This window comes from Anser brachyrhynchus (assembly GCF_964034855.1).
Source record: "Anser brachyrhynchus genome assembly, chromosome: 13".
In the NCBI taxonomy this organism is placed as follows: domain Eukaryota; kingdom Metazoa; phylum Chordata; class Aves; order Anseriformes; family Anatidae; genus Anser; species Anser brachyrhynchus.
The window spans coordinates 8,091,107-8,106,137 of NC_137708.1; the positions used below are offsets into that span (position 1 = coordinate 8,091,107).

The 15,031-nt window shown below is 40.9% G+C and overlaps 1 protein-coding gene across 3 annotated transcripts; it reads left to right on the forward strand.

Annotated features, from left to right (window-relative positions):
• Positions 1 to 2,084: 2,084 nt before the first annotated feature.
• PABIR2 (PABIR family member 2) lies at positions 2,085 to 14,929 on the forward strand (the record flags this gene model as incomplete). Of its 3 annotated transcripts, none has more annotated exons than XM_080553696.1 (10): positions 2,085 to 2,624; positions 3,061 to 3,139; positions 4,466 to 4,522; positions 4,900 to 4,943; positions 5,022 to 5,076; positions 5,302 to 5,403; positions 6,664 to 6,752; positions 7,297 to 7,361; positions 10,225 to 10,321; positions 11,395 to 14,929. In XM_080553696.1, exons 1-10 carry the CDS (start codon positions 2,509 to 2,511, stop codon positions 11,543 to 11,545), a joined length of 855 nt encoding a protein of 284 aa, XP_080409822.1. In that variant the 5' UTR covers positions 2,085 to 2,508. The 3 variants fall into 3 exon arrangements, with proteins under 3 accessions (XP_080409822.1, XP_080409821.1, XP_080409823.1); XM_080553695.1 differs by having other exon boundaries at positions 2,247 to 2,624; positions 7,300 to 7,361; XM_080553697.1 differs by lacking the exon at positions 11,395 to 14,929 and having other exon boundaries at positions 2,247 to 2,624; positions 10,225 to 10,325.
• Between the last annotated feature and the right edge of the window lie 102 nt (positions 14,930 to 15,031).

A 15,031-nucleotide genomic window follows, 5' to 3' on the forward strand; every position in this document is an offset into this window, starting at 1 on the left:
CATCACGATCTTTCTCCCCGTCGCTGCTTCCCCACACTGAATTTCCATCCTTCACCTGTACCCTCCCAAGGCTCTGTTTAATATATTCTGTCCGTTCTTAATCCCTGTTCCCATGGTAATTTGCCCTGTTTCTCTTACTCAGACCTTTGTGATTTCCTCATTTCAGCCTTTCGTCTCATTCTGTTCCATAGCACAGCTCTTCCACAGCCACATCCCCTTTTTTCCGCCTCGTTACCCTCCTCTTCCCAGGCCTTAGATGCCCACCTGGACGGCCACCACTTTCTTTCATATATGTTCCCATTAAGGTTCTCAAGCTTGTAGTAAAGCCCCGGTCAGGTAGCAGGTTGTGGTGGTGGTGCCTGGCACTTACAAAATTTGAGTCTGTGAAGCAGGTGTTTTTGAGCTCTCAGCCACATTTTGGATGCTGTTGACTTTTTCCAGGTACATAGCATTTGAAGCTTTTTGCTGTCTAGTAAAATCCACATAGTTGCGTGATGTAGTCACATTTTGCAGGTGTTTTTTATATTAACAGAGCCAACAGAGGCATGAATATATTTCCATTCCGGGCTAGCTGTTTTCACTCAAATTGACTTTTTGGCACTCTTCAGCTGTCATAAAGTGCTTGTGCTGAAGTACTAGACAAGGAGAATGGGGCAAGGTCTTTAATAAAGCTTAAAAATATGGTGTTGCTTTTAGTGAATGGTGGCAGTAAGAAGTGATTAACAGCTTTTTTTTTCCTCTTGAGGTACTAGATCCTATTTTTCCAGTTAAACAGACTGACCATAATTACCAGAAATGAAGCATGATAAGGCTTTAGGTTATTTACCTTATCTTGTTGATCTTCAGAGGAGACAGGAATTTTGTATCATCTCACAGAAACGTGTCACTACTGGCTACAATATATCATAGCGTAAGCAGTGGCACAAGGCTGTAAAAGGTTTTCCTTCTGCAATTATACAAGGCAGGGAACTTTGTCTCCACGTTTTTCGATAGAAGCATATTGATAAAGCTTGAAAATACTCTAAGTGTACTATGTGTGGGCCCTGTTAAGTCATCTCAGATACACAGTAGGCACAAAGTTCTTCAATAGCATCAGTATAACACAAGAAATACTAAACTTCAACAAAAACAGTTGATTAGAGTCCTGCATTGAGCACAGAACAATGGAAAGCATTTGATTCAGTCTTTATTGACAAAAAATGCAAGCAGGTACCTAATAAATAGCACACTGTATGGACAGTTGTACTCAGTTATCTAAGATCATCTACATTCAGTCCTTTTCAAGTAGCAGAATAATTTATGCAGCCATATTTCCACTTAAAGTTGAAATAGCAAGAACTTAAAGTTTTCCATACCACCTTTTTCTATGCTTAACGCTCTTGGAAAAAAAAAAAAAACAATAGCTATTTCCCAGAAGAAATAAAAACTTTTTGGAATGCGATGCTGTTAAGGACCGTGAAGAGACAAACGCGTATATTGCAGCTGTTATTACAGACAGATATTTAAAAAATAAAAAGCAATCAGAAAACACAAACTGAAATATTTTAAGCGCTTGGAATTGAGTGAGAAAGGTCAGTCCCAAGCTTAAACACAGCCAAGAATGGGAATTGCTTGTCTCCGAGTGACCTTTGTGCTACGTCTCTGGAGGCAGCGCAGACGTTCACATTCTCATTACTCATCAAAAACATCACATTCCTTAGCAGCACAACAAAACTCGGGACCGACCAGAAAAGGCAGCGCGATTCAAGTTGCGGACAGAGAGGACCCAAAGCCGGGCAGCCCTGCGAGGCCCTCCCCGTGCTGCCTCCCCCTCCTGGCCCGACCACCGCCGGACTCGAACCCGCGGCCCCACACGCCGCGTTCCCGCGTGCCGCAGCCACCGCCCCGCCGCCCATTGGCCCATTTCAAACACACGCCCCGCCCCGGCGGCCAATCGGCGCGCGCTCCCGCTCCGGAGACTCTCGGGAGCCCGAGCGGAGCCGAAGCCGGGGCTCGGGCCCGACTCGGCTCCCGTGGGCATGCGCGGTAGCGGCGGGCGGCGGCGGGACGCGTGCGCCGCGGCGGGCGGTTAGCTGGGAGCTGTGCCCCCGCCCTGCCTCCCGCGCATGCGCGCTGGGCGGCGGCGCTGGGGCTGCGGGGGGCGTCGGGCCCGAGGCGCTCGCTCCGCTCCCGTGCCCTGCCCTCCGCGCCTGTCCCGTCCCGTCCCGTCCCGTCCGCAGGCGGCGGCGGCCCCGGGAGCCGCGGGGCCGGGAAGGGGCCTGTAGGGGCCTGTAGGGGCTGCCCCCGGCATGGGGCGCTGCTGGGGCCGCCCCCCTCGGCGGGCCCGGCGCGCCCCCGGCCCCTGCCCGCGGCGCCGCCCGCGGGGCCTGTAGGGGCGGCCGCACCGCGCCGTGGGGAGCGGCGGCGGCGGCGCGAGATGAGGAGCCGCGGCGGGCGCCGGCAGTGAATGGGCGTCGCGGCGGAGCGGGACGAGCCGCAGCCGGGGCCGGGGCCGGGGCCGGAGCCGCGATGGCTCAGGAGAAAATGGAGCTGGACCTGGAGCTGCCGCCGGGGAGCGCCGCGGCCCCGAGCGACGGGGGCGGCCTGAGGAGATCCAACAGCGCCCCCCTCATCCACGGGCTCAGGTGAGCGCGGCCCGGCCCGGCCCGGCCCGCACCGCTCTGCGGGGCCCGGGCCCGGAGCCCTCGGCCGTCCTGGGAGCGTCCCGGGGCCCGCGGGGTCCTGGTGCCGGCCGGGTAGTGCCGGCCCCAGCCCGCCCTGCGCCCTGCGTGGTGGCTGGGCTGCGCCGGAGGCCTCCGAGATGCCTCGCTCGGCCCTGGCAGTGCGAGGGGCGCGTCTGCTCTGGCAGCTGCAGAGCCGTGCCCGGCACAGCTCCGTGGGCCGGCGAGGAGAAGCGCTAGCCAGCCGCCTTCGGTACGGCGGTGTAGCTGTAGAAGTAAAATGGATGTTTGCCGTGCACTGGAGATGGGAGTATGTACCGTAGCACTGCGTAGTTTTAAGGAAAGCACAGCTTAGAAGGCTGCTCACAAAGCCTTTTTTTTTTTTTTTTTCTTCCTGCAGTGACAACTCGCAGGTTTTTCAGCCTTACGTGTTGCGAACTCGCAGGAACAGTACAACAGTTATGAGCCGTCACAGTATGGTAAGGAATCTTAAGCATGTTTTGTTTACACCTAACAAGAAGTAATTGGGCTGGAGAAATGAAGTTAAACTTGATTTGTGTTTGCGCTAAGCGTCAGAGCAAGATTCCAGAGTGCAGAATATGCATTTTTCACCTGCAGCTACTGCCTACAATAAAATAACGCTTGTGCATTAGCTGTATATACCCAAGAACGGAACAATATCTGGAGCCATGAGTGATTTCTGGTATTAAGTACCATCTTAATGTTAATTTGGACCTGAACATGGATAGGAAAAGAAAACTGCTATAACAATTGAAAGTCTTGAATGTTTCTTTTAATTTGTTGTAAAAACGGAAGAGAGGGATTTGCAATACTCCATTGACCTGTCTTTTTCATGAGGCCACTTTTTTTTTTTTTTTGCAAAGGCTGGACGCTAGACATCAGAGAATCACATGAAGAAGAGTTTTATATCCTGGGTGATATTCTGCCCCCTGTTATAAATCTGTTAGGGTACAGTAGTGCAGTTACTTGATTTTTCAAAGATGTTACATTTCACTTTTCTCCCTTTCTTTATTGTCAGCTTGTGCTCAGCTATGTGCTCTCTTCTGCTCTTTTTTTTTCTCTCTCACCCAAGGGTAGTGAAAATTAAATTGTTTTTCTCAAAACCTGTGGAATGTGAAGTCCTAAAATACGTGTTACTTCTGTGTTTTTTATCTTGTTCAGAAAAAATGAGATGGAGTTTTAGTTCAAAGTCTTTTGTTATGAGGTATGTTTAAAAGCAGACTCCAAAACTTTGGAACTCAAATAGTAGGTGTCAGGTAGACAGACGCGTGGGCATCCTGAGTGAGAACTGTTGGCTGTTTGTATGTGGCACTAGCCAAAGGTTCAGAGGGATTAGATGCATAAGATCCTTTGCAATTGCAAAAGTAAAGGTTTACAGAATGCCGTTCAAGACGGAGCTGAAATGCTCCATAAAAGTGAGCTGATTGAGTAAGTTAGTACAGGGGTCTGTCATCTTGTTCTAGACAGTAGGGAATTAAATAATATTCTCAGTTTCATTTATAATCCCTCTCTTGCTTAAATGGCACGTACAGCCATTTGTGCACTTGAGATACTAAGAGCGTGCAACTCTGAGATCAGCACCGCTTGCAGAGTGACAGAATGAATTTGTAAGTAGTAAAACTAGTCTTTTCTTTTGAAGGTCAGTGTTTTCATTTTGCAACATTATTTGAGTCATCCACATGTAGTTGTACAGCTCATTTTTAATTCAACAAAAATGTAGGTGTAAGGGTGGATGCAAGCTGTTGGTTTGCGATTTAATCATGGTGGCTGTCACTTTTTTTCAGTTGCTGTCATCATCTCCCATTCGTATTCCTAGTAGTCGACTTCATCAGATCAGAAGGGTAAGTGAGGTTTTTAACTATATATTTAGTAACAGAATAAAAAGCATTTAGATAATACTGAAATACTTATATAATGCGAGTTTCTTTCCTATTGAGTTTTTCAAGTATTAGAGGAAACAGAGCTAAAAAAGATTTAATTTCAACATGGAAGTGTCATTGCAAGGCTTATTGTTGTCATGTTTCAACTACCTTGCATTTTTGGAGTGCTGTTTCCTTAAGAGGAATGCTGAGGTAGGTTTGTAGCAGTTTTTCTTTCTGGAGAGCTCCTACTGTCCATATTTCAATTCTAAAAGCAAATTACTGAATCACGAGTATTATTCTAAGTACCTGTGATGAACAGATGTTATAGAAAAACTTAGAATGTTTATCTCCTGCAGGAAGAAGGAGTGGATTTAATGAACAGAGAAACTGCACACGAAAGGTGAGTGTTACTGAAACAAGATGATAAAATAGTCAGTTATCCTCTTTGTAGCTACTGATGGGATTTTTTGTATTCTAGGGAAGTGCAAACAGCAATGCAGATAAGCCAATCATGGGAGGAAAGCTTGAGCCTGGTAATCTCTTTATAGATGTTTCATATTTAATTCCACTTCTACGCTCAACTGATGAATTTAAGGGAAAGAGAGGAGTAACTGTGGAAATAATCTAAGATAAACTGAAGTTCATCTGTTTTAGCTCTTTTGCGTACTTGGCCTAACAACTTTCCATGGAAGGTTGTAGCTTGGATTCTAAGGTAATGCCTTGTGCAACTGTGAAGTTTGAAACTTTTGTATTTACAGAGTGACAATGACTTGGACAAGTCTGAGAAATCTTCCTCCCCAAAGAGAATAGACTTCATTCCAGTTTCGCCGGCACCTTCGCCTACAAGAGGAATAGGAAAGGTAGGATAAGTGAAACACCAAACAGAAAACACATTTTAGAATTTTCAGTGAAGGTGAACTGTGAAGATGTGAAACTTCACAGACTGACAGTTTAAAAACCAGCAATGACAAAACCCAACCCAAATCCACATATTACTGTTTTCTAAGAATCAGATGCTTATCTTAGAGCCTGCAGAGTTTAAGCAGTGTGCTATTTCTTTCACACTGCATGTTTTCACTTGCTGCTATCTGTGTAATGTTTGGGTGGTTAGGATTCTGGTTCCAGGGAAGCTGGAAGAGGTCATTGTAGTAATCATATACGGACATGATCTTCAACTGCATAATTGAGGCATGCTGGGGAAGAAGCACCAAAATCTGAACGTATTGTATGTGGAGAGGAAGAGAGTAGGCAAATATCAGAAGCTGCAAATCTGTGTGGTGAGGAGGAGTAATATATTGGCTATGGAAAGGAAGGCATAAACTCACTGAAGGACTCAGCTCAAATTTGGGCATGCTTAATTTGCACTGAAGACTGATAGCAAATGCTGGAAAAGGAAAAAGGTGAATCTTGGATAAACTGCTTTTTTCAGTAAGGATGGGAAAACTGAAATGTTAGCACAGAAAAAATGGTAACTGTGTTTAAAGGTGGGCTGCCTGACCTTGTTCTCAGCCTTTTTTTGTGGTTCTGCTTTTGTACTGCTATTGTTTTATTGCAGTCCTGTTCCTAGTACAACACTAGTGCTGGAAGCTCATCCTGTACCTTTGGAATAGGAACTGTATAGTAATAGTGAACTTGACAGAAATATTTGTGTGCTTAGCTTTGGGTATTCACGGGCTAAGATCAAATAAGCTACAGGATCACGGAGCTAAATAGTTTGTTCTGCTCTGGCAGATTGTGTTAAATTTTCAGGTATTTTCAGATATTTTGAGTAAACTCAGCTGGTTTGCATAACAAATGTCTTGGAAAAAAGTAAGTCCTGAGTACTGTACTGCTATTTCTAACTGTAAAGGGAAGAACAGAAGCAACAGTTTTATTTAGAAAACAGTCTATTTAAATATTTTGGATTTCATATGGTTTTGAATTTCAGATTAATCTGAGCAGTATTGCATTAGCCAGTGTATTTCTGCAAGTTAAGTTTAATTCCTCTAAGATTGTGTTTAATCATTTCTGCCTTATTCTGTTACTAGGTTTTCTTTAATTGGGGGTATTTTGATTGGGGGAGTGACACTTAAGTATTTAAAAGGGAATTCTGAATCATCTTTATGTAATTTATTCTGCAGCAATGTTTTTCACCATCATTGCAAATGTTTGTGAGCAGTAATGGATTACCTCCAAGTCCTATTCCCAGTCCAACAAGGCGATTCTCCAAGTAAGTAACTTCTGAAAGCAACAGGTATACATTGGCTTAAATTCCAAGGCTAGCATAAAGATAGTTAATGCTGATGCCAAAGCATTAAAAGAGGCTTCATTTTTAGAATAGCTGAAGCATTACCATGTAAAAATGCTCTGCAAGTTCATTCTTTACCAACAGTAGCTTTACATGAGTGTTCTTACAAGAATCTGAGTCAACTTTAAACTAGACTTTGTATCTTGTGAGGAAATTCCTTGGTCCTTCAAGTGAGCTTCATTAATTTGTCGCTATGTCAATTTTATGTAAATATTATACTGAAGATAGAGATGGCTTGAAGTGAGCATGTACTAAGAGAAGGAGAAGACCATAGAAAACTTCAACAAATTTTCTGTGGCAGATGATCTGCTCTAATAGGCAACATTTCTTTGTGTATTCAGATTCCCTAAGCATTCCAGTTATACAGGAATAGCTTTAACAAACATTTGATATATGGTTGTGTTGATTTGGTGCTAAGTATGGTGGTGTTCAAACTTGGAACCTTTACTATCAATGTTTTCTCTAGCAGGAGGAGTCAAAGTCCAATCAACTGTATCAGGCCTAGTGTTCTTGGCCCCATTAAAAGAAAAGGTATGTGTATTTACATTGTCAGATGCTTTAGTATGGATGTAGGTTTGCAGCAGGAAGATACATTTTTCTCTTTGTTGTTTTCCTGTAAATAAAATGTGCTTGTGTCCATGGTGAACTGGAATTTACCAGTTGTAATTTACAAATATAACGTAAAGTAGCTAGTCTAAAATACAAGAATGAAAAACATTAAAACAGCTACTGCTTGAAAGAGGCAAACTTTATTCCACATCACGTTAAATGTTTGTGAATATTTGTGAGCCCTGGCATTCCTAAGAGTTACCACTGTGCGGTGCACACCCTTCAGATCATCCAAGGAATGTTGCTTATCACGCAGTATCTTCTAAACTTAGTACTGAATGTTTGTTTTTACTATAAAAGTTCAGAAGGTGAGAGAGAGAGAGGCGAGAGCAGGGCAGATCGTTGTTCTTTTACAGAATCAGAGAATGGTTGAGGTTGGAAGGGATCGCTGGAGGTGGCATAGTCCAACCCCACCCCTGCTGAGGCAGGATCCCCTAGAGCATATTACCCAGGGTTGTGTCCAGATGGCTTTTGAATGATCACCAGGGAAGGAGACTCCACAGCTTTCCCTGACATCCTGTTCCAGTGCTCAGTCCCCCTCTGAGTAAAGATGTGAAGCCTTCTCTTCTCCAGGCCGAACAGACCTGGCTGCCTCAGTCTTTCCTTATATAAGAGATGCTTCAGTTCCTTATAATTTTAGTAGCCCTTAGCTGGACTTGCTTCAGGAGCTACTCCAGCTGAGGCCTCACCAGTGCTGAGCAGAGGGGGAGAACCGCCTCTCTTGACCTGGCAGTGCTCTTCCCAATGCACCTCAGGATACTCTTGGCCACAAGGGCCCATTGCTGCCTCCTGGTCAGCCTGCTGTCTACCAGGACTCCCGCGTCCCTCTCTGCGGAGCTGCTTTCCAGCAGGTCAGCCCCCAGCCTGTACTGGTGCTTGGGGGGGCGGTTATTCTTCCCCAGGTGCAGGACGCTGCATTTATTTGCCTTTGTTGAATTTCAAGGTTTCCTCCTGAATGAGGAAAACTGCATTCTTTCTTGACAGTAGTCTGTGTTAAGGATATTCAAACTACATCCTAGAACAATTATCTGTACTGGCTGTAGTGGAACTGTAAAATTAACATGTACAAGTGTGCCTCTAGCTACGTTTAGCCTTTCTGGATATCTGTTGTTTTTTTTACGTATGCGTTCTTAAATGCACCAAAAGCATGTCATTTTATTTTACAAGACTTAGATATATGATTTAGCCTTCAGGAAAAGTTGTCTTTTTTTTTTTAGGACTGACTGCTTGTCCTGTCAGATAAAGCATGTAGCCTAATTGGATTGACAAGGGAGAAGGAAATATTTTCTCATAGATGTCAATACCGTCTTGGCTATTAATTCCTGTGAATTTTAGAATCATTAAAAAATGAACAAAAGTGTATGAAGCTCAGTGATAAACAGGGAGTAGATATTCATGCTGTGATGTTTTACTTAAAATAGCTTGTGTACAATTGTAAAATGTATTAAAAACAGAACAGGTAAACGGCAGGCTTTCTTCACCCTGTCTGTGTGCTCTGGTGGAGCATCTTCTACAAGGTGGAGATACGGGGTTTTTACTGGAAATATCAAGGAATAGTTCAAAATGTTACCTAATTTTAAAATACCTAATCCGTACAAATGAACCTAATTTATTTTCCTAACTGCATCAAGCATTTGAGAACATTTCACTGCAATAGGGAATTAATACTAATTGCGCTGTGCAGTGCAGCCTTGTCTTTGTGAAGTTTCAAGTGTTGAAAGTGTTACTTAAATTGTTGTTTTACGTTTTCTTCACTTACATATAAGACCAAGTATTGAATGTCTTTTTTTTCCCATTCTGCTTGATGGAAGTTGTCATTCCTTCCTTTAAAAAAAAGGGGGGGGTGCTAAAGGAAATAAACTTGGGGTGTTATCAGTCTTGTATAAAATGAATGGTAGTAGGATTCTGTTGCCTAACATAAATAGATACTGTTTTACTGAAATGCTTAGCTTCTGTCAGATTTTCAAGCTGACACTGCAGCTGCTGGTAGGTAAAAAGACAAAGTTATTTCCGTTTCCTGTGTTTTTGCTGCCAAGCTGAAAATTAAAGTATATTGTAGCTGAGAGGGTTTTCTTTTAAGCTTGTTATCTGCAAGTTCTTGGTATTTCAAAATGTCTATTATGCAGAAGCTATTAATGAGCTAGCTCATTCTCAGGGCGGATTATGCTAAACAGACCTTATGAATTCTCCCCATCATGTTTAATCTTTTAATGTCAGTAGATGATTACAGGTACAAAGTCTGATCCATGATGAGTAATTGGAAATGCATACACATGCTCATTTTTTTCTATTCAGCTTTTATGTAAAAGTGTACATACGTTTAAGTATTTGTTGTACTCAGGAGGGCGAAACTGTGTACCAAGCTGGCATTTCTATTTCCGTAATCACTAAGAATTTTAATCTCCAGATTTTGGGATATGTCAGTTGCCTTATCTCAACTGCTTGCTTAAAATTATGCCACAGTAATTAGTTTGCTTTAGATTATTTTGTTTGATTGTAGTCTGAACTTAGCAAGTGCCTGTTCTTGTGTCTTTGAGATCTTTCACTGTAGCCTGTCAGATACTGCCAAAGCATTAGTTAAAGAATGGACTAGATGATAAAACAACAGCTAGCATAAAATTCATGTCTTATCTGAGTGCTTGGTTCTCTGAACTAGAGGACTTAACCATGTCATAAATGCAAGCTTGCTCTATTATGGGACAAACTTTTCTCTTACAATAGACAAATATTAAATGGACATTCCAGAGACTCAAGTGAGTTTGATTATTTGCACTATTTTCTTTAGGTGAAATGGAAACTGAAAGTCAGCCAAAGAGACTTTTTCAAGGAACAACCAACATGCTTTCTCCAGATGTTACACATCTGACAGATCTCAGTTCATGGTAAAATATTGCGTGCCCTAAACTGCCAAACCAGGGAAATGTGCATCTATACCAATCTTTCTGTTCTTCAGAAAAAAGTATTTTGCATATAGCTTGCATATACGTGTTACTGGGAATTCTGTGATGTTGTAGTGTGATAATGTTCCTGTCCATTTGATCAATCCTTCCTGAGCGGACACTAGCCTGGACTTTGTGTATCAAAACTGTTGTTCTGAATATAGTTGTTACAAATCCCGATTAGTTCATTAGCGAAGTTACTTCATCTGAAGATGCTTCATCATTTCAGTATTTCATAGGCAGTGACTGTATAGTATCTCTGGCTCTTACCTGAATGCCTCGATAATGTGTGTGTGAATAGTTGCTGCAGTCACATAGTTCATATTGACAAGTTCAAGATTTTTAGTGTTAAGTCTGTCTCGTTTCTGTATTATGATCATAAAAAGCTGAATATTTTGTCAGAAGTCAGATACTAAGTATTCTAAAATATCAACTCTGCATTACTATAATTTCAATATACCTATGGAGTTGGGACCTAGAAATACTTTGTTCATTTTACTTCCAGCTAAATTACAAAAGCATCTTTTTTTTACAAGCTGTCTGGAATCATGTATCAAGACTTCAGAATCCAAACAGAGTAATTCCTTACTTAAAAAGGAAAAATGCATTTCAAAATCTTGCTTTGAGTAACGTAACATTTAAAAACATAATAGCTAATTAATGACGTCTATACTGCATTGCTGATTAGATTCTTGTTATTTCTTTCATGTAACCTTTTAAGATTTTGCTTGTTAGTTGTCATCTCCTTTCTATAACCGATTAAAATCAGAGCAGTAATTTATTCTGCATGTTAAAAAAAAAAATAAAATTCTGCTCCTCATTCCCTTAAGGAGCATGAATATACATATAACATGCTACAGAAAACAAGGAGTCTTCAGGGCTGCCAGTCTTGGAGTAAAGACTGAGTGGTAGTATATGTCTCCTACATCTTTCCTACAAAGGAGAAAAAGAACATTAGCTTTGTAGACAAATTCATGGTGCCTGTGTTACTAAATAACCATTTTCTTTTTCCTCAGCCTGTCTTCAGACATACTTGATGGGAGTAGCAGCAGTGTTGGCTCTTCCTCTGATTCACTGACTAAAGGCAGCATAACCACAGAGTCTCCAGTAACGTGTTCAAATTCGTGCTCTTCATTCATTTTGATGGATGATCTCTCACCTAAGTGACTTAATCAGTTCTGAGTCAGTGTTTGGCTGTGCTGTTCCCTTACTGTACACTCGTACAGAGAAACGAACTCTGATCCTTGAACCGTTAACATGAGGATTATTACATGGAAAATTAGTGTAACTGTAATCCTTGGCAACTTTCCAGTGATTTTGATTTATCCATTTAATGGACATTGTAGACCATATTAATGTCTGGTTTTGCGGATTTATTTTTTAAACAAGATGTCTGCTCAGATTATACTAACTTCTTGCTTTCAAGAACTTGCATACACTTTTTGATTCCGAGATAGGTATCTACCTATTAGTGTTGCAATTTTTAGGAAAATACTTCTATCATTATCGTGGTCACTATGTCTAGGGAAATAATTTGGTTCGAAAGGATTTGAAAATACTAATTTATTGTCTGGCACTTCAACCATTAAGTAAAACTATTCTTGCTTTTTTTTTTTTCTTTAGCCACTAGCCTCAAATTCTTTTTGCAGAAGGGAGAAAACAAAATTTTCTTAGTGCTGCTAGTCACTTTTGTTACAGGAGACCACAATGGGTCTGGAAATCTCACTCTATTACATTAAAAAAAGAAAAAAAAAAAAAAACTAACGACTGCCACTTTTGCCATCGGTGAAGAAATAACAATATTCTACGAATGAACGTGATCGAAATAGCTGCGTAGTTTTCTCCCCAGATCCTTCGTCCTACGGACTATATGAAAATACGGTCAATAATCAGCAACATTTGGCCAAGGAAAATTAATCCATGCCTCGATCTAAGACATACAGTGCAGATAACTAAGTTATTTAAACTACTGTGTAGGAGAACATGTATGGCACCATCAATGTCTCCTGTGGCATTGAGGTCACAGGTATTTTTGTGCCTTAGGGGACATTGTTACAGAATTATGGAATGTAAACCAGAGGGGGGGGGGGGGGGGGGGGAGGGAAGTCCTTTGTGTACAGCTTGTTTATAGAGTGCTTACCAGATTCTGTCGTCAATGCTGCTTTCCTTAGCGTTCCTTTCCAAGGTGTGTGCTCCGTTGCAAGGTGCTGTGGGCAGTCCGAACCACGCTGTGAGGTGGCAGCCTACGCAGTGACTTTTGAAGTTGCTACCTACAGCGTTTATGCCTTCGTAATAGGCAGGGCAAATGGCAAAGTGAACGTTTGATTTGTAAGTTTGTAAGGAGAGACCTTAAAATTTAGATTGAATACAAGCTCTGCAAATTTGTTTGGCTAAGGAGTTACATTTGGACTATGACTAGTCTTGATACAGTACTTTGGGCAGTCTGAGGAAAGACAATAGAGATTTTACTTTTTAAAGACTTTAACGGGGCAAAATAAATCCGTTTGTAATCTACTGTGTTATGCTATTTATTATTTATAACTATGTAAAAAGTCTGTGGTGATGAATTATAGTATTTTTTTATGATTGAATAAGTTTTTTATGTTCGGTAATTGCTGGCTGGTTTGTATTTAATACGCAACATTGTCTGCCAGAATCATAAGCTTCCATTTTTGAATGTTTGTAACATAATTGCTTTTGTTATCTGAAAGTACAACTGATCTTTTTGAAAGAAAATAGCACTGAATTTAAAGTAAGATTATGTGCTTTAAAAGTGAGCACAATCTCTGGCAATATTGTCTGGCTAAAAAGGGGAGGGGGAGAACCTTAGTTTTTTCTGTTCTGAAGAAGCCGTTGAGTTTCCAGAAGACATGTACATACCAGATTATTTTTTAAAGTGTTTTCATTAAATTGTAATAAGTACCATAATGGGCCAACAGTGGCACTATCGTTTGTATTATCATCTTCACCTGTGGAGCATTAGTTCCCCACCTGAAATAAATGTGCATATTGTAAAATATTGTCCATTGGTGCCATTTTTAAATGAGCTCTACAGTATTGAATGTTAATTTTATTTGTATATGCACAGTGCTATTTCTTGAATTTTTGATGTCTTAAATCGCTTAATTATTTTTTTATTCATGCTTGTATCTTCTCTGCCTTTTTGATGCTGAAAGAAGGCTGCTATTACATTTGCAAAAAATATCGATAAACAGTCTGTGATAAAATTCAACCTGTTACCTGTGCCCCGGTTTCATTATACTGCGCTTTTATTGGTTCTGTGATCTACAAATCTGAACAAGGGGTGGCAGAAGGGGCAAACCTATTGCATGCTTTCTTACAACTGAGAAGAGCATAGCTATCGCTTATTTTTGGCTGACTTACCTGTACAATTGATGTATTCCAGATTTGTTTGTTAGTGGAGAGTCTTATATAAGTGCTGCCCTTTGTAAACATTAGAATGTAAGCTTCATAAAGCAAACGCACAAAAAATGGCTCTTGTTACAGCATTTTCTTAGTGTTCTGGCTATTCTCCACTCTTCAGAAAGCATTGCTCTTTTATAAAATATATGTATATATATAATACACACATGCTTTGTCTGTTGTTTCAGGATGAAATGTCTTTTTTGTAACTGTAATAGGTCCTATCTAGGACCGTATTTAACACTCACAACTGTAATACCACTCGCTCATTTTAAAACTAAACAGACGAAGTCTTCTAATACTCTAATAGTTGATATTTGCACCTAACTGCATGTGAGTTTCTGCTGCTTACAGAATTGATCTTTATTGCAGTGTAAAGGCTAGTACAGCACAATCTGACTAAAACTGAAAAGTTGCATTTCTGGATTTATTAACTGTCTTGTCTGTAACTAATTAGCTATCACTTTGGGGGAGAACACCAGCTGGTGCTGGTAGTCAGCTTTAACAGATAACCACTGACACAGCACTGTTTTTTGTGGTTTTTTTGACTTCATCAGACTTACTTGTGCTGAATTGCCATAATGAGTTAAACAGGAATATGAGAATTCCCGTCTTTCCTCACCTTCTTTTTTTCTTTTTTGAAATAAATCATTAATGCACGTGTACTGCAGAGAATCACCAGTGATGATTCCTTCTAATGTTGTAACTATTGAAAAGAAAGTTAAGATACTAGCAGATATCTGTGTCATTCAAGCAGCATTTTAGGTGGCATATTTTTAATATGTTAACTAGCACAGCATTACGATGTTGATGTTTGTATAGTTCATTACAACTAGACTAGCACTGCCTTTATACCTGAAGTATACTGACTCCTCTTTTAGCAGGCTTAAAATGCTGGAAGGATTTTACAAGTTGTTTAGAGAGGTTAAAAAAAAAAAATATGTCAGCTCTGGAACTCTGTTTTGATAATATCAAGTGTTCTGAATCAGGAAATGGACTGCAGTATGCATGTTTCATTCTAATTCATTGAATTTCAGATTGGGCCCAAAAGCCTGTATTTAAGGGGCTGTTTTTCTGACTGTATGTGATTAAATACTTTCTCCTACAATTAAATTAATTAAACTGTCAGTGGGTGAGGATGTAAATCTGAGTCCTGCAGACTTTATTGGAAAACTCATTCTTGAAATGCACAAGGAAAGCTATACTACATAAAATTGGTAAGGTGGGATT